This window comes from Salmo salar, chromosome 05 (genome assembly GCF_965601325.2).
Source record: "Salmo salar chromosome 05, fSalSal1, whole genome shotgun sequence".
Lineage (NCBI taxonomy): Eukaryota > Metazoa > Chordata > Actinopteri > Salmoniformes > Salmonidae > Salmo > Salmo salar.
The window spans coordinates 94,535,485-94,555,119 of NC_138295.1; the positions used below are offsets into that span (position 1 = coordinate 94,535,485).

Genomic DNA, 19,635 nt, shown 5'->3' on the forward strand with positions numbered 1-19,635 from the left:
TCCCAAGTTCTCTCACGTCACCCCGCTCCTCCGCTCTCTCCACTGGCTTCCAGTTGAAGCTCGCATCCGCTACAAGACCATGGTGATTGCCTACGGAGCTGTGAAGGGAACGGCACCTCCATACCTTCAGGCTCTGATCAGGCCCTACACCCAAACAAGGGCACTGCGTTCATCCACCTCTGGCCTGCTGGCCCCCCTACCTCTGAGGAAGCACAGTTCCCGCTCAGCCCAGTCAAAACTGTTCGCTGCTCTGGCACCCCAATGGTGGAACAAGCTCCCTCACGACGCCAGGACAGCGGAGTCAATCACCACCTTCCAGAGACACCTGAAACCCCACCTCTTTAAGGAATACCTAGGATAGGATAAAGTAATCCTTCTAAACCCCCCCCCCCCCCCTTAAAAGATTTAGATGCACTATTGTAAAGTGGTTGTTCCACTGGATATCATAAGGTGAATGCACCAATTTGTAAGTCGCTCTGGATAAGAGCGTCTGCTAAATGACTTAAATGTAAATGTAAATGTAAATGTAATTCCACCACAGACAGAGTAGGCCTACCATTCCACCACAGACAGAGTAGTTCCACCATTCCTCCCCAGACAGAGTAGGCCTACTGACCAAAAGAATGTAAGCTTTAACTGGCTACTCTTCTTCCGTGGCTGAACCCAACGACAGAACTTAACCCAACGACAGAACTTAACCCAACGACAGAACTTAACCCAACGACAGAACTTAACACAACGACAGAGACAGAACTTAACCCAACGACAGAAACAGAACTTAACCCAACGACAGAAACAGAACTTAACCCAACGACAGAAACAGAACTTAACCCAACGACAGAACTTAACCCAACGACAGAGACAGAACTTAACCCAACGACAGAACTTAACCCAACGACAGAACTTAACCCAACAACAGAAACAGAACTTAACCCAACGACAGAACTTAACCCAACGACAGAACTTAACCCAACGACAGAACTTAACCCAACAACAGAAACAGAACTTAACCCAACGACAGAACTTAACCCAACGACAGAACTTAACCCAACGACAGAAACAGAACTTAACCCAACGACAGAAACAGAACTTAACCTAACAACAGAAACAGAACTTAACCCAACGACAGAGACAGAACTTAACCCAACGACAGAAACAGAACTTAACCCAACGACAGAACTTAACCCAACGACAGAAACAGAACTTAACCCAACGACAGAGACAGAACTTAACCCAACGACAGAAACAGAACTTAACCCAACGACAGAACTTAACCCAACGACAGAGACAGAACTTAACCCAACGACAGAACTTAACCCAACGACAGAACTTAACCCAACGACAGAGACAGAACTTAACCCAACGACAGAACTTAACCCAATGACAGAGACAGAACTTAACCCAACGACAGAGACAGAACTTAACCCAACGACAGAAGGTCACAAATTTTTCCCTAAAAGCTGTCTGGGTTTAAACATCTTCTATTGTACAGGAAGTGAATAGCTTCATCAATTGACAGTGACGGAATTAGATTACTTCCTAGGTCTATTTTTTGTCTCCTCGGCTATAGAAGGTTGTAGCTCAGCCTCTGAACGTCAAAGAAATTAAACAGTGATATTCCCACAATACATCGGAGTCACATCTTTCCCAGGGTACTTTGCAGCTTGTTTCTAGCAGAAAGCATCGCTGGACCAAAGCCCTGTTATTGATCACTTTCTATAATTGGATCTGTATTTAAGCTAACAATGGGTAGGCCTGTGCTTTTTGCCATTTTCTTTCATAAAAAGGTAAGCCTATGGCATAGCCTCTCATAACCCCTCATATTTGAGTCTTGGTTTTAACTTAACAGCCCCTCACTGACATGTAGGTAGGCTGTTTAAAGAGTGTGTGGTGGGTGGAGGAACTGACTGACACATCTCTGGATCAACGGTAGCAGCTTATAGTCTGATTGATTGTCCTGCAGCTGCTGTTTCAAGATTCAGCACCTTAATGTAAGGTACTTGGCTTATTGTGAGGTCAATGACTCTGATAAATACATCATGGGGCAAGAAACATCATTGTTTTTTTAATAAACATCAATTATAGTAGTAGCCAGCTATCAAAGTTGACTTCCAGTCTTCCTTCTCATCTTCGTGCTCTCCTTGTCAAACTGAACAGAACAGCCTATAGGCTAGTCCACGTGGAAGATAGGGAATTTACTTTGGACGGCCTTAATCAAAATAAATAAAATGGGAAGAAACCTTTGATTCTCCTCCTGAACTGCCATCATAGGCAGCACACAGCACAGCCATTGGTTAGACAGCACAGCCATTGGTTAGGCAGCACACAGCACAGCCATTGGTTAGGCAGCACACAGCACAGCCATTGGTTAGGCAGCACACAGCACAGCCATTGGTTAAGCAGCACACAGCACAGCCATTGGTTAAGCAGCACACAGCACAGCCATTGGTTAAGCAGCACACAAACACGTTTTGGATCAGCAAGAGCAGAGCGGGCGGGGCTCAGGGTTGGAATATCCATTTCAGTGTTTAATGCAGCCTAGTTAAGCAATAAGGCACGAGGGGGTGTGGCGTATGGCCAATATACCACGGCTAAGGGCTGTTCTTATGCACGACGCATTGCGGAGTGTTTTTACACAGCCCTTAGCCGTGCTATATTGGCCATATACCACAAAGCCCTTAGGTGCCTTATTGCTACTATAAACTGGTTGCCAATATAATTAGAGCAGTAAAAATAAATGTTTTGTCATACACGTGGTATACGGTCTGATATACCACAGCTGTCAGCCAATCAGCATTCAGGGCTCAAACCACTGTTTATCATTTTATTTATACCATACTAGCAGCTATCTTAGAAGTATAACTTTGCTCTGTGCTTCTCCCAGCATGCACTTCGTACCTTTTAGCCTATATAGGCTATGGATCATTTGATTGAGATCACACTAAATAGCCTACAGGTGAACTTGATATTGTGCACCCAGCAGAGAATCATAGATGAGGTGCGGCATCGGGCACACGTGGATATATAGCCTAATAAGCAACTATTTTTAAAACACTGAGAAATATTTGCATTTAATCAATTACAAATCGCATGACCCTCCACTGGGCTAGATTTGAAGAAAAAAAAATCATAAATCCTCCCATTGACTGAAATTGAAAAAGCAAGACCCTCCCCCATTTTCCTCCATTCTGTATATTTCGACCCATTACCCACTGGACAAAAACTAGTTTAATCAACATTGTTTCTACATCATTTAAATAAATAAAATATATGTAAGGATGTTGAATCAATGTGGAAAACTGATTTGATTTGCAAAACAAATCATCCATGTAAAGGCATGGTGACATTTTTTTGTTCATTTCATGTTGAATTCATGTTAGTTGACAACTCAACCAAATGTAAATCAAAACTAGATGTTGAACTGATGTCTGTGCCCTGTATCTAAGCACGTGGAGTAATGAGGATTCTGTGAATGAGTATTCTGTTTTCACATGAAAAAAGGATTGCTTTTGATAAAAAAACGCTTTGTCTGCCTTGCCAATAAAAACTCGTTTGAAAATTCAAACCTGTATTTTATGGAACAAAGTTATTGTTGCCTATGTTTCTGGACGATGCACCCTGCTGCCTTATTGACAACATGACAGAGTGGCGCAGTGGGAGCTCCTCCCGCACAGTTAAACGCGTTCATGTCACGGGCCATATACCAGATTCCTGCGGCTTAGCATAATCGAATCCCCCCATTGATTTATAAATACAGATACATCATTGCTTGAGAAAGCCAGGACCAAGAGAAGAATGACCATTGAATTGATGGACTCTGCCGCCCTCGAGTGGGAGAAAGTTACAAATGCTAGTTGTACAAGAGAAAACCACTCATTTGTTTTCCCTATGTGGAATATTCACTCTCTGGAAGGGTGGAAGCGTTTACCGGTTAATTTAAAGTAAACACACAGGATATGAGCAATTGTTTACATAAAACTATTTTTGAAAGATTCTTCGAAAAAAAAAAGGAATCATTATTTGACTTCAAACTTCCTGGAACGTAAACATCCTGCAATTTATAGTGCAGCCCTGATTCCTGAAAACACTGGACTGGCAGTCTGCTGATTTGAGCGTCAGTGGCTAACAAAACCAGAGGGAGGGCAGAGTGCAGACAGACAGCTACACACTAACAGCTAGAAGAACAGCTAGAAGAACAACACAAGCTTTTGAGTTACACATTCAATATGGAATATCAGCATTGCCTGACAGGATAATAGACACTGGCAGCAGGACAACATTCTGGGGAACCGTACGAACCTCTTTTGTAAGTCTAGTTAGCTAACTAGGTAATCAATGTTTTTTTATTATCTTGCTAGTTAACAAACACAGAAAAGCCAGAAGTGTAGACATTTTTTTGTAATAAAAAAAAACCCATGACATTTGCTAGCTAGTCACTGTCAACTACTGCGAGTTGTTAGCTAACGTTGGCTAGTTAGTTAGCTTTCTCCAGGTAGCTAGCTAGGTCAAAACAGCTAGCTAACTTTAGCTAGTTGGCTAGCTAACGATAATTTAGCTAGCTAATCTGCCTAAACACCGATATGTGTTCGCTAACTAGTTTACAAACACGAACAATTAGTAAGTCATTAACTAGCAAGTACCATTTGTACGTTTTTAAAATGTTGGCTTTCGTTGAAACAACTAAAAGTTGGATGATGATGATGCTAACTAGGTAGATACAACAATGCTAGTTACAAAACATGCCAGCCACTTGATATCCCGTAATGGCCTAAAATTAATCTTTACAGTCAAGTCTGGCTCTGGGCATTGCTACTTTATCTGTTGTTGTTGAATATCTTGGTTGCTACGGATTAGCAAGCAGTCAGGCGATGAACATGCAAACATGATCACCTTTGAAAAGGCAGTGCCAATGTGGACAGTGTTTTGGATGACAGTTTTTAGATAATAAATAGCTAGCTAGCTATCATGTTTGCCAAGTTAGTTGTACGTTCTTATCAAAGATTGAACACTCGTATCAACAAGTGACCCAGTGTTTCCAAGAAACGTGTTATTTCTAACTTCGGCCTTGGTACAGAATGTGCTTAGTGGGCAGTATCATCAACATTTTATTGGGGGGGGGGGGGGGGGGGGACTAATTCGGGGTCTCAAATTACTGTTGAGTTAGAATAATTAGAATACACAAGGTGCAATTTCGAAAATGTGTTAAGCCCATGTCAGCATTGAAATGTTTTATTGGTATTCCAGGTAATTTATCTAAGATTGTAGTAATGGTTGAATTACCGACAGGGGTGGGGCCATTGATCATCAGTTATTATATTAAAAACGGTAAACATTTGCCTCCACCCTATGGAATTTTTTTGGGTAGAATTGCAGGAAATTAGCTAAAACTGTTTTTTGGCTTGCGGGGATATGCAGACCCATAAGCCACTGCAGCCCCTCATGAAGAGTTCAGTTTTTTTTTGTGTCTCCAACCTCCATCAAAGTTGCCCATCCCTGAGCTAGATGATGAGAAATCTCTAGCTAACACTAGACTGACACAATGTCATGAAACCAGGCCAGATCCAACATACAGCTCCAGACCATTTGACAGTTCTAATAGCTAGGTTACCTGCCACCCGGTATTCATGAATGTTCAATCAGATTTATCATGTCACTCAACTGGACATCTCATGCAGCATCAGGAAAACTAAGGGAACTTCTAAGAATTGTAACTTGTGTTAAGAGACAAACAATGATTACATCTCACCTGCCCAGACCTGCGTGCTGACACCTCCATTCATACTGCCTGCAGTATTGTTTTCCACTTGGCCTTAAATTGTATGAAGTAGTTTTTTCTCGGTTGCCCAGGCTATTTCAATAATTAGATTTGGTCTGTTGTTTCGATGATGATGATGATGATGATGATGATGGTGGATTGATTGACTTCCACATTGTTAGTTAAAGTGATTTTTTTTTCGAGATGAGAAGAGAATCGTCTAGCCCATTGGATATCTCACTAGATCTTTTCACATCCAATATTTTCCAGAAGTGATCTGATTGGTCAAAAGAACAATTAGTGTAGAAAAAAAAAAGATCAGAATTTGTCCGTCTGTGTAAACGAAGCCTAAGAAGTGACTGTTCAACGTTGGTTTGACCAATCGGAATGTATGTTTCCAGATGGACTGGGATGTGATCACGCGGACTGGGATGGGTTCCAGGTTGCCTCTGAGAATAATCATCAATGACGTGAACCCGTGTGGCTCAGTTGGTAGAGCGTGGTGTTTGCAACGCCAGGGTTGTGGGTTCGATTCCCACGGGGGACCAGTATGGGGAAAAAATGAATGAAATGTATGCATTCACTACTGTAAGTCGCTCTGGATAAGAGCGTCTGCTAAATGACTAAAATGTGAAATGTGTACACTGACTCAGTGACTTGAGTTCATCAGGGAGTGCATAGAGCAGTGATCGCCAACCGGTCGATTCAGATCGACTGGCCAATCTTCTTCAAGGCATTCCTAGTCGATCATCAAACATTTCTGTAGAAATGTCTATTTTTCAATTCGTCTTGCGCTGTTTGCGATAGGTGGACTTGATTCTGGATCCCTGGGCGCCTGGTAGGCAGTGTTCCCATTTTTAACCATTTAATCACACAATAAAACCATCAAAACAGCCCCAACAGGTCCCACAATAGAACCATCAAAACAGCCCCAACAGGTCCCACAATAAAACCATCAAAACAGCCCCAACAGGTCCCACAATAAAACCATCAAAACAGCCCCAACAGGTCCCACAATAAAACCATCAAAACAGCCCCAACAGGTCCCACAATAGAATCATCAAAACAGCCCCAACAGGTCTCACAATAGAACCATCAAAACAGCCCCAACAGGTCTCACAATAAAACCATCAAAACAGCCCCAACAGGTCCCACAATAAAACCATCAAAACAGCCCCAACAGGTCTCACAATAGAACCATCAAAACAGCCCCAACAGGTCACACAATAGAACCATCAAAACAGCCCCAACAGGTCCCACAATAAAACCATCAAAACAGCCCCAACAGGTCTCACAATAGAACCATCAAAACAGCCCCAACAGGTCACACAATAGAACCATCAAAACAGCCCCAACAGGTCACACAATAGAACCATCAAAACAGCCCCAACAGGTCCCACAATAAAACCATCACAAGACAATCACATTGAATATGTGGAGGCTGAGCCAAGTAAACAAACATTGTGTAACATGCCTTGGAAGAGTTATACAATAACTTGGTTTGTCACATGAATTCCCAAACGTTAGCTAGTAGCATGTTTTGTAATTTGTACTGTTGAGTGGAGCCGAGGTTTTAATACAGTCTGTGCCTTTGTAAGACGTGACAATGTAGTCCTAGTCGACACTGTGTACATGTCTTTGTAATCTATTACAGTACACATTTGGTACTGTCTCCCACACTCTGTCTGGGTCCTGTCTCCCACACTCTGTCTGGGTACTGTCTCCCACACTCTGTCTGGGTCCTGTCTCCCACACTCTGTCTGGGTCCTGTCTCCCACACTGTGTCTGGGTCCTGTCTCCCACACTCTGTCTGGGTACTGTCTCCCACACTCTGTCTGGGTACTGTCTCCCACACTCTGTCTGGGTCCTGTCTCCCACACTCTGTCTGGGTCCTGTCTCCCACAGCCTGTCTGGGTACTGTCTCCCACACTGTGTCTGGGTACTGTCTCCCACACTGTGTCTGGGTACTGTCTCCCACACTCTGTCTGGGTACTGTCTCCCACACTCTGTCTGGGTACTGTCTCCCACAGCCTGTCTGGGTACTGTCTCCTACACTCTGAGTACTGTAGAGATGTCCCTATTGTGAGCAGGACAGGATGGTAGTAGGAGCCTGTCCGTGCCCACTGCCCTGTGCCTGTGTGCCCACAACGACATAACAACATATGGCATCGGTGGAGTCCAAGTCCACAATGGGTCTTATGGTTAGTCCCAAATGGCACCCTATTCCAGGGTTAACGTCAAAAGTAGTGCACTACATAGGGAATAGGATTCAATTTGAGCCTGGGCACTGGTCTCAGGGTGAGGACAGTTGGCTGAGGGAAGCAGGAAGCCCCTGGTGATACTAGAGGAAGTCTTGTCTCTCTCTCTCTCTCTTTCTCTCTCTCTCTCTCTCCTCATGAGATGAGCTGGCATGGTGAGCCAGTCAGAAAATAGCATTAGCCTTAGCAGAACAACACGGTGTATGGGTGGAAAGGGGACTTGTGTGGAAGCAGCCTCTCCTCTTCCTCAGTTTGGACTTGCAGTTACTCAGTTAGGCTACTCTTCTCCCCTGTTTTTTTGTTGGTAAGTAGGCTGGTTTTGTAGGATTTTATGATATTGTGTTTGTTGTCAGTAGAAAAGCTTGTTGTTAGGATAAATCAGAATGACAGTCTTAGCTAAAGCCATTTTTTTTTCTGGTGAACCGATGTTTGGTTTGAGACATCCTGTTGTTGTTGTCTTGTTGAAATCTGGGTCGCGTTCAGTAGGGACCAATGTTGTGGAATGTAAAGACAGAAATATATATAGCCTAAAACATACATACCTCTGAGTAAAGGAATCATTTAGATTAAAGGAATGTTATTCCATGTGTTGCACCCTCCTGAATGTTATTCCATGTGTTGCACCCTCCTGAATGTTATTCCATGCATTGCACCCTCCTGAATGTTATTTCATGCATTGCACCCTCCTGAATGTTATTCCATGTGTTGCACCCTCCTAAATGTTATTCCATGTGTTGCACCCTCCTGAATGTTATTCCATGTGTTGCACCCTCCTAAATGTTATTTCATGCATTGCACCCTCCTGAATGTTATTCCATGTGTTGCACCCTCCTAAATGTTATTCCATGTGTTGCACTCTCCTAAATGTTATTCCATGTGTTGCACCCTCCTAAATGTTATTCCATGTGTTGCACCCTCCTAAATGTTATTCCATGCATTGCACCCTCCTAAATGCGAGCATGATGTATTGTTATGGTCTGATAGAATCACAAACCTAGCCCAGTTCCATTTCTTTGGCTGCAATTTCTTCTCTATCCTCTCTGTCTGCTCTTAGGCCCAGTTCCATTTCTTTGGCTGTAATTTCTTCTCTATCCTCTCTGTCTGCTCTTAGGCCCAGTTCCATTTCTTTGGCTGTAATTTCTTCTCTATCCTCTCTGTCTGCTCTTAGGCCCAGTTCCATTTCTTTGGCTGTAATTTCCTCTCTATCCTCTCTGTCTGCTCTTAGGCCCAGTTCCATTTCTTTGGCTGTAATTTCCTCTCTATCCTCTCTGTCTGCTCTTAGGCCCAGTTCCATTTCTTTGGCTGTAATTTCCTCTCTATCCTCTCTGTCTGCTCTTAGGCCCAGTTCCATTTCTTTGGCTGTAATTTCCTCTCTATCCTCTCTGTCTGCTCTTAGGCCCAGTTCCATTTCTTTGTCTGTAATTTCCTCTCTATCCTCTCCGTCTGTCCTTTTAGGAGCTTCGATATGCTGTTCTTCTGCAGTTGGTCAGGTTGAATATCACCAAACACCTTCAGGTTGAAGCTCCTCCTGGTAGAATCTGAGGGGCGATGGGGAACACAGCCACTAAGTTCCGCAAGGCTCTGATCAGCGGTGACGAGAGTCTGGCCTATCAGCTGTATGAGGGGAGCCCCCAGTTTAAAGAGAGCCTGGACCCCAACACTTCGTATGGCGAACCCTACCAGCACAACACTCCTCTGCACTACGCCGCCAGGCACGCCATGACACGACTCATCAGGTGAGGACATGACTGATACGTCTCCCTTTTAAAAAAAATATACAGTGTTACCTGACCCTCTGGCCCATCTTAACTCTATGAAGTCATCTGACATTTTGAGTCATGAAATGTGTTAATAACCTGAAATATGAAAACTGTGGAAAGAACCTGGGGAAAAATGTTTTATTTAACAAAGGAGCTCAAAATGTACTTCCCTCTGTGTGATGGGCTTATAGGAAGGTTTCATAACGTGATTTTTATTTTGCCGCCCAAGTTTTCTGAGCAAAAACAAAATATATACAGTACCGGTCAAAAGTTTTAGAACACTTACTCATTCAAAGGTTTTTCTTTATTTTTACTATTTTCTACATTGTAGAATAATAGTGAAGACATCAAAACTATGAAATAACACATATGGAATCATGTAGAAAACCAAAAAAGTGTTGAACAAATCAAAATATATTTGAGATTCTTCAAATAGCCACCCTTTACCTTGATGGCAGCATTGCACACTCTTGGCATTTACTCAACTAGATTCACCTGGAATGCTTATCCAACAGTCTTGAAGGAGTTCCCACATATGCTGAGCACTTGTTGGCAGCTTTTCCTTCACTCCGCTGTCCAACTCATCCCAAACCATCTCAATTGGGTTGAGGTCGGGTGATTGTGGAGGCCAGGTCATCTGATGCAGTACTCCAACACTCTCCTTCTTGGTCAAATAGCCCTTCACAGCCTGGAGGTGTGTTGGGTCATTGTCCTGTTGAAAAACAAATGATAGTCCCACTAATCACAAACCAGGTGGGATGGCGTATCGCTGCAGAATGCTGTGGTAGTCATGCTGGTTAAGTGTGCCTTGAATTCTAAATAAATCCCAGACAGTGTCACCAGCAAAGCACCCCACGCCATAACACCTCTTCCATGCTTCACGGTGGGAACCACACATGCGGAGATCATCCGTTCACCTACTATGCGTCTCAAACCAAAAGTCTAAAAGTTGGACTCATCAGACCAAAGGACAGATTTCCACCGGTCTAATGTCCATTGCTCATGTTTCTTGACCCAAGTAAGTCTCTTCTTATTGGTGTTCTTTAGTAGTGGTTTCTTTGCAGCAATTCGACCATGAAGGACTGATTCACACAGTCTCCTCTGAACAGTTGATGTTGCGATGTCTGTTACTTGAACTCTGTGAAGCATCTATTTGGGCTGCAATTTCTGAGTCTGGTAACTCTAATGAACTTATCCTCTACAGCAGAGGTAACTCTCTGGGTCTTCCATTCCTGTGGTGGTCCTCATGAGAGCCAGTTTCATCATAGCGCTTGATGGTTTTTGAAACTGCATCTGAAGAAACGTTCAAAGTTCTTGAAATGTTCCATATTGACTGACCTTCATGTCTTAAAGTAATGATGGAGTGTCGTTTATCTTTGCTTATTTAAGCTGTTCTTGTCATAATATGGACTTGGTCTTTTACCAAATAGGCCTATCATCTATATACCCTCCTACCTTGTCACAACACAACTGATTGGCTCAAACGCATTAAGATTGAAAGACATTTCACAAATTAACTTTTAACAAGGCACACCTGTTAATTGAAATGCATTCCAGGTGACTACCTCCTGAAGCTGGTTGAGAGAATACCAAGAGTGTGCAAAGCTGTCATCAAGGCAAAGGGTGGCTACTTTGAAGAATCTCAAATATAAAATATATTTTGATTTGTTTAACACTTTTTTGTTGTTGTTGTTGATTACTACATGATTCCATATGTGTTATTTCATAGTTTTGATGTCTTCACTATTATTCTACAATGTAGAAAATAGTAAAAATAAAGAAAAACCCTTGAATGAGTAGGTGTTGTAAAACTTTTGACCAGTAATGTATATATATTTTTGTTGTTAGACATAAAAGACTGTAAAGTGATTTTCATTTTGTAAATCTGTTCCAAAGTATTCCCATGCATAATAGAGATATACACAACATGCTCGTCCAACATCTCATTGCAAAATATGTCCCCCTTTTACTGCTATAACAGCCTCCGCTCTTCTGGGAAGGCTTTCCACTAGGTGTTGGAACATTGCTGCGGGGACTTGCTTCCATTCAGCCTCAAGATCATTAGTGAGGTCAGGCACTGATGTTGAGCGATTAGGCCTGGCTCGTGGTTCGCCTTCCAATTCAGCCCAAAGGTGTTCAATGGGGTTGAGGTCAGGGCTCTGTGCAGGCCAGTCAAGTTCTTCCACTCCGATCTCGACAAACCATTTCTGTTTAGTCCTCACTTTGTGCACGGGGGCATTGTCATGCTGAAATTTGTCCGTCGGATTGCCAGATGGTGAAAGGTGATTCATCACTCCAGAGAACGTGTTTCCACTGCTCCAGAGTCCAGCTTTACACCACTGGAGCTTTACACCACTCCAGCCGATGCTTGGCAATGCGAATGGGGATCTTAGGCTTGTGTGCGGCTGCTTGGCCATGGAAACCCATTTCATGAAACTTTCCGACGAACAGTTCTTGTGCTGACGTTGCTTCCAGAGGCAGTTTGGAACTCAGTAGTGAGTGTTGCGACCGAGGACAGAAGATTTTTTACGCGCTTCAGCACTCGGAGGTCCCGTTCTCCTGAGCTTGTGTGGCCTACCACTTCGAGGCTGAGCCGTTGTTGCTCCTAGACGTTTCCACTTCTTCACAATAACAACACTTACAGTTGACCGGGGCAGCTCTAGCAGGGCAGAAATGTGACGAACTGACTTGTTGGAAAGGCGGCATCCTATGACGGTGCCACGTTGAGTCACTGAGCTCTTCAGTAAGGTTATCCTACTGCCAATATTTTTCTTTGGAGATTGCATGACTGTGTGCTCGATTTTTATGCGTGTCAGCAACGGGTGTGGCTGAAATAGCCGAATCCACTAATTTGAAAGGGTGTCCACTTACTTGTTTATATGTGATCGTATACAAATGTGAGCAAGGTTTGAAATGATTTTTTTTGTTGTCAAATATTACATCTGATTTGGGCTGACCATCCGCGCCAGAAAAAAAAGGACCTGCTGCTGAAATCTAGTTGATGGTCCATGGATTCTAGCATAGATTACCCAGGCCGCTCGCTGGGGAGTGTTCCCGCAGTACCCAGGCCGCTCGCTGGGGAGTGTTCCCGCAGTACCCAGGCTGCTCGCTGGGGAGTGTTCCTGCAGTACCCAGGCTGCTCGCTGGGGAGTGTTCCTGCAGTACCCAGGCTGCTCGCTGGGGAGTGTTCCCGCAGTACCCAGGCTGCTCGCTGGGGAGTGTTCCTGCAGTACCCAGGCTGCTCGCTGGGGAGTGTTCCTGCAGTACCCAGGCTGCTCGCTGGGGAGTGTTCCTGCAGTACCCAGGCCGCTCGCTGGGGAGTGTTCCTGCAGTTTTGTTGTGCAACCTTCCGTTTCGTCCTGAATGTCTTTTGTCTGGACCCAGCAACAAACGGCTTGTTTGGTTTCACCCCTAATTCAATGTGTTTATCTAACCGTTTGTTTAACCTTTTTATTTATCCAGCAACAGCCAGTCAGATGAGATAGTTGCATTTAGGTTACCGTGACGACTTGGAAATGACATTCAGTTGATTTTTTTATTATCTCCAAAAGGACAAAATGGTGGCAGCGAGTTGCACAACAGACAGATGAAAACATGCTTTTTAAAATGTGATTAAATTAAGCGGTTAGTTTTGAAGATGACTTGTCAAGTATTAAAAATGGGGATTGTTTTTCCATTTTTGTTTTCAATGGCTTTTCAAATGGGAGTTATTCACCACTACGTTTATGCTGTAGGAAGCACCTTTTTAGCTGTATAAAGCACCTTTTTAGCTGTATAAAGCACATTTCTTTTAGCTGTATGAAGCCTATGTGGTAGCAGCTATTCCCTGCTCTCTGTGTCCAGGATGGGGGAAGAGTGTTGTGTGTCTCTCTGTCCCATCTGCCCCTGCTAGGAACCATCTGTTAGACACGTCACAGGAATGTTCCACCCTGAGACTGAGCTACAAGCCTCCTTCACTCTCTACCGCTGTAGTTCTTTTGCAGGACACCAACACCTATAAAGCCAGGGTCGTGTTCATTAGGCACCAAAATGGCACCAAACAGGCACCAAACAGAAGAAATCCTACTGAAACAGGAAGTGACTACCTGGACTGTAGGGTTCCACTACTAGTTCCTCCAGTCTCTAACACCAGGGGCCCCTGTTACAATACGTTATAAATCCTACTGAAACAGGAAGTGACTACCTGGACTGTAGGGTTCCACTACTAGTTCCTCCAGTCTCTAACACCAGGGGCCCCTACGTTATAAATCCATCCTTCCTTCCTTGTTGCATTGAGCTAAGCACAGATCTGTAAATGATTTGGACAGGTGGAAACCAAGGTTACCGTTTTATATTACTTCTACCGACCCAGCCAGTTCAGATAGGTGATCACTTCAAAGGAGGGGTCGGCATCGTAGCCTAGTGGTTAGAGCGTTGGGCCAGTTTACCGAAAGGTTGCTAGATCGAATCCCCCGAGCTGACAAAGTATTAATCTGTCGTTCTGCCCCCTGAACAAGGCAGTTAACCCACTGTTCCCCAGTAGGCCGTCATTGTAAATAAGAATTTGTTCTTAACTGACTTTCCTAGTTAAATAATATTCCATTTAAAAACAAAAAGGAAGCACACTAGGCATTTCTGAAGGATTCCAACAGGATGTAGTTCTGTATCAGGGTACCAGTTTCCAGAAAGCTACTACTTAGCTACTACTTAGCTACTACTTATCTACTACTTAGGTACTACTTAGGTACTACTTAGGTACTACTTAGCTACTACTTTTGTACTACTTAGGTACTACTTAGGTACTACTTAGCGCTATACGTTCTATGAAGGTTTAATAGGGCATGAGTGTGTGTGTGTGTGTGTGTGTGTGTGTGTGTGTGTGTGTGTGTGTGTGTGTGTGTGTGTTATTTCTCTAGGACAACTTGCGGCGAACTACATTGACCCGGAAACTCTCATTTTCCCAGCATTCTTCATCATACTGTCATTTACTTAGGCTGTGTCTCAAATGGCTTCCTATCCTCTATGTAGTACACTTCTTTTGACCAGGTCTCCCTACATACACAGACTTGGCGTTATTGGCTGAACCTGTCAGAGTAGCTGTGTGTGTACTCCTGCTTCAGCTCTCTTGAGTTCATCACACGTTCAGAGAGACGTTTATTCTATGCTGTTATTTGTAATCGATTGTTGGCCGTCAATACTGGTGGCCGTGGTCCTCTGTAAACTTGTGGTTGGTTATTGCTGTGGACACGGGGGTTTTCTAGACCATAGAGAGGATAAATGAGTCAAACGGTTAAAGTCAGATAAGAGTGTTTTCATCATAACAACAGTGGAGTTGACAGTAGCCCCTGGCCTAACCATTACTGTAGAGAACAACCTCCATCTTGTCTGTTAACTGTTCCCACAGGACTGCTACTCTGAAAAATGATTTGGTGGTATGTGCTCAGAAATGTTTTTTTTTTTCTTGAAGACAACATTCATTTGCTTTGACTCCAGTGTTCCATGTTGACTCCAGGGGTCCATAGTCCTACATGTTGTTGACTCCAGGGGTCCATAGTCCTACATGTTGTTGACTCCAGGGGTCCATAGTCCTACATGTTGTTGACTCCAGGGGTCCATAGTCCTACATGTTGTTGACTCCAGGGGTCCATAGTCCTACATGTTGTTGACTCCAGGGGTCCTACATGTTGACTCTAGGGGTCCATAGTACTACATGTTGACTCCAGGGGTCCATAGTCCTACATGTTGTTGACTCCAGGGGTCCATAGTCCTACATGTTGACTCCAGGGGTCCATAGTTCTACATGTTGACTCCAGGGGTCCATAGTCCTACATGTTGACTCCAGGGGTCCATAGTCCTACATGTTGACTCTAGGGGTCCATAGTACTACATGTTGACTCTAGGGGTCCATAGTACTACATGTTGGCTCTAGGGGTCCATAGTCCTACATGTTGACTCTAGGGGTCCATAGTCCTACATGTCGTTGACTCTAGTGGTCCATAGTCCTACATGTTGACTCTAGGGGTCCATAGTCCTACATGTTGGCTCTAGGGGTCCATAGTCCTACATGTTGACTCTAGGGGTCCATAGTCCTACATGTTGACTCTAGGGGTCCATAGTCCTACATGTTGACTCTAGGGGTCCATAGTCCTACATATTGACTCTAGGGGTCCATAGTCCTACATGTTGACTCAAGGGGTCCATAGTCCTACATGTTGACTCTAGGGGTCCATAGTCCTACATGTTGACTCTAGGGGTCCATAGTCCTACATGTTGACTCTAGGGGTCCTACATGTTGACTCTAGGGGTCCATAGTCCTACATGTTGACTCTAGTGGTCCATAGTCCTACATGTTGACTCTAGTGGTTCTTCATCTCTCCCGTGACCTATGGGCCAGGGCATTCTTCATCTCTCCCGTGACCTCTGGGCCATGGTTTCTTCATCTCTCCCATGACCTCTGGGCCATGGTTTCTTCATCTCTCCCATGACCTCTGGGCCATGGTTTCTTCATCTCTCCTGTGACCTCTGGGCCATGGTTTCTTCATCTCTCCCGTGACCTCTGGGCCATGGTTTCTTCATCTCTCCCGTGACCTCTGGGCCATGGTTTCTTCATCTCTCCCGTGACCTCTGGGCCATGGTTTCTTCATCTCTCCCGTGACCTCTGGGCCATGGTTTCTTCATCTCTCCCGTGACCTCTGGGCCATGGTTTCTTCATCTCTCCCGTGACCTCTGGGCCATGGTTTCTTCATCTCTCCCGTGACCTCTGGGCCATGGTTTCTTCATCTCTCCCGTGACCTCTGGGCCATGGTTTCTTCATCTCTCCCGTGACCTCTGGGCCATGGTTTCTTCATCTCTCCCGTGACCTCTGGGCCATGGTTTCTTCATCTCTCCCGTGACCTCTGGGCCATGGTTTCTTCATCTCTCCCGTGACCTCTGGGCCATGGTTTCTTCATCTCTCCCATGACCTCTGGGCCATGGTTTCTTCATCTCTCCCGTGACCTCTGGGCCATGGTTTCTTCATCTCTCCCGTGACCTCTGGGCCATGGTTTCTTCATCTCTCCCGTGACCTCTGGGCCATGGTTTCTTCATCTCTCCCGTGACCTCTGGGCCATGGTTTCTTCATCTCTCCCATGACCTCTGGGCCATGGTTTCTTCATCTCTCCCATGACCTCTGGGCCATGGTTTCTTCATCTCTCCCGTGACCTCTGGGCCATGGTTTCTTCATCTCTCCCATGACCTCTGGGCCATGGTTTCTTCATCTCTCCCGTGACCTCTGGGCCATGGTTTCTTCATCTCTCCCGTGACCTCTGGGCCATGGTTTCTTCATCTCTCCCATGACCTCTGGGCCATGGTTTCTTCATCTCTCCCGTGACCTCTGGGCCATGGTTTCTTCATCTCTCCCATGACCTCTGGGCCATGGTTTCTTCATCTCTCCCATGACCTCTGGGCCATGGTTTCTTCATCTCTCCCATGACCTCTGGGCCATGGTTTCTTCATCTCTCGCCTGACCTCTGGGCCATGGTTTCTTCATCTCTCCCGTGACCTCTGGGCCATGGTTTCTTCATCTCTCCCATGACCTCTGGGCCATGGTTTCTTCATCTCTCCCGTGACCTCTGGGCCATGGTTTCTTCATCTCTCCCATGACCTCTGGGCCATGGTTTCTTCATCTCTCCCGTGACCTCTGGGCCATGGTTTCTTCATCTCTCCCATGACCTCTGGGCCATGGTTTCTTCATCTCTCCCGTGACCTCTGGGCCATGGTTTCTTCATCTCTCCCGTGACCTCTGGGCCATGGTTTCTTCATCTCTCCCGTGACCTCTGGGCCATGGTTTCTTCATCTCTCCCGTGACCTCTGGGCCATGGTTTCTTCATCTCTCCCATGACCTCTGGGCCATGGTTTCTTCATCTCTCCCGTGACCTCTGGGCCATGGTTTCTTCATCTCTCCCGTGACCTCTGGGCCATGGTTTCTTCATCTCTCCCGTGACCTCTGGGCCATGGTTTCTTCATCTCTCCCGTGACCTCTGGGCCATGGTTTCTTCATCTCTCCCGTGACCTCTGGGCCATGGTTTCTTCATCTCTCCCGTGACCTCTGGGCCATGGTTTCTTCATCTCTCCCGTGACCTCTGGGCCATGGTTTCTTCATCTCTCCCGTGACCTCTGGGCCATGGTTTCTTCATCTCTCCCGTGACCTCTGGGCCATGGTTTCTTCATCTCTCCCGTGACCTCTGGGCCATGGTTTCTTCATCTCTCCCGTGACCTCTGGGCCATGGTTTCTTCATCTCTCCCGTGACCTCTGGGCCATGGTTTCTTCATCTCTCCCGTGACCTCTGGGCCATGGTTTCTTCATCTCTCCCGTGACCTCTGGGCCATGGTTTCTTCATCTCTCCCGTGACCTCTGGGCCATGGTTTCTTCATCTCTCCCATGACCTCTGGGCCATGGTTTCTTCATCTCTCTCTCTGACCATGCTTAGAATAATGCCTTGTAATGCTTGTTAATGCTTTGTAAGTTAAGCTTTATGCCTTGTATGTGAATCCATTCATTTGACAAAGTAATTAAATACACTTGTATTTAGAATTCCGTTCAGACATTTCTTCATGGTCTATTGCTGTAACTCAGCTCAACTATTGTGTTAGTGATTGTATGTTTTGTTTATTCCATGTGTAACTCTGTGTTGTTGTTTGTTGTGTCGCACTGCTTTGCTTTATTCTTGGCCAGGTCACAGTTGTAAATGAGAACTTGTTCTCAACTGGCCTACCTGGTTAAATAAAGGTGAAATAAAAAATAAAACTGTAGTCTTTTGCATATTGCTATTTATCGTTATGGAGTCAGATAAACATTTTAATAGGCTAGTCTTATTTACGAGTCTCGTGTGTGTGTGTGTGTGTGTGTGTGTGTGTGTGTGTGTGTGTGTGTATACACATCAAATATTACTTCACTATAGTAAAATAGTCTGAGGTACTCACTATGTACTTGTACTTAAAGGGATAGTTCGGGACTTCCGCAGAGTGTGAGAAATTTGTGGATATAATTTTTATGTCTCTGCATCCAGTATGAAGGAAGTTAGAGCTAGTTTCACGAACCAATGCTAACTAGTGTTAGCGCAATGACTGGAAGTCTACAGGAACAGCTAGCATGTTAGCCATTCCCATAGACTTCAAGTCATTGCGCAAACGCAAGTAAGCAATTTTACGCAAACGCTAGTTGGCAACTTCCTTCAACCTGAACGCAGAGACATAAAAAATGGTATCCACAAGTTCATCTGAATCTGGGGAAGTAGACGTAGGGCCTCATTGCCAAAATCCTGAACAATCCCTTTAAGGGTGACGGTGATATTTTTCAAAAGGGTCATATTAGTACCAAGTAAACCGTGTCCCTTTTTCTTCCCTTCCCCCCTCCAGGTCCTTTCTCTTCAGTAAGGACGGAAACCCCAACAAGCGTAACGTTCACAGTGAGACGTCTCTCCATCTCCTCTGTATGGGCCCCCAGATCCTAATGGGGGAGGGGGCTCTGCAGCCGCGGCTGGCCCGGCCTGAGCTGGACGAGATGAAGAGGGCAGAGTGTCTCCAGATCATCCTGAAATGGACCGGAGCCAAGCTGGACCAGGGAGAGTATGAGAACGCTAACCTCCATGCTACTGATAACAAGAAGAATACAGCGCTGCATTACGCAGCCGCCGCAGGGATGAAGAAGTGTGTTGAGGTGCGAACCCCTATAGCCCTAACACTAACCCTTAAACACTTCCCCTACCCCTATAGCCCTAACACTAACCCTTAAACACTTCCCCTACCCCTAAGCCCTAACACTAACCCTTAAACACCCTATAGCCCTAACACTAACCCTTAAACACTTCCCCCACCCCTAAGCCCTAACACTAACCCTTAAACA

General features: G+C 45.0%; 1 protein-coding gene across 2 annotated transcripts in view; it reads left to right on the plus strand.

Annotated features, from left to right (window-relative positions):
- Positions 1 to 3,974: 3,974 nt before the first annotated feature.
- Positions 3,975 to 19,635, plus strand: part of LOC106593896 (ankyrin repeat and IBR domain-containing protein 1) — a 62,939-nt gene continuing 47,278 nt past the window's right edge. For both annotated transcript variants that reach the window (XR_014392486.1, XM_082975992.1), the window contains exons 1-3: positions 3,975 to 4,306; positions 9,469 to 9,749; positions 19,149 to 19,449. Coding sequence is in view for 1 of the 2 variants with exons in the window: in XM_082975992.1 (XP_082832118.1) it covers positions 9,562 to 9,749; positions 19,149 to 19,449 (489 nt within the window). In the remaining variant the exon portion in view is untranslated. The remainder of the gene's footprint in view (positions 4,307 to 9,468; positions 9,750 to 19,148; positions 19,450 to 19,635) is intronic.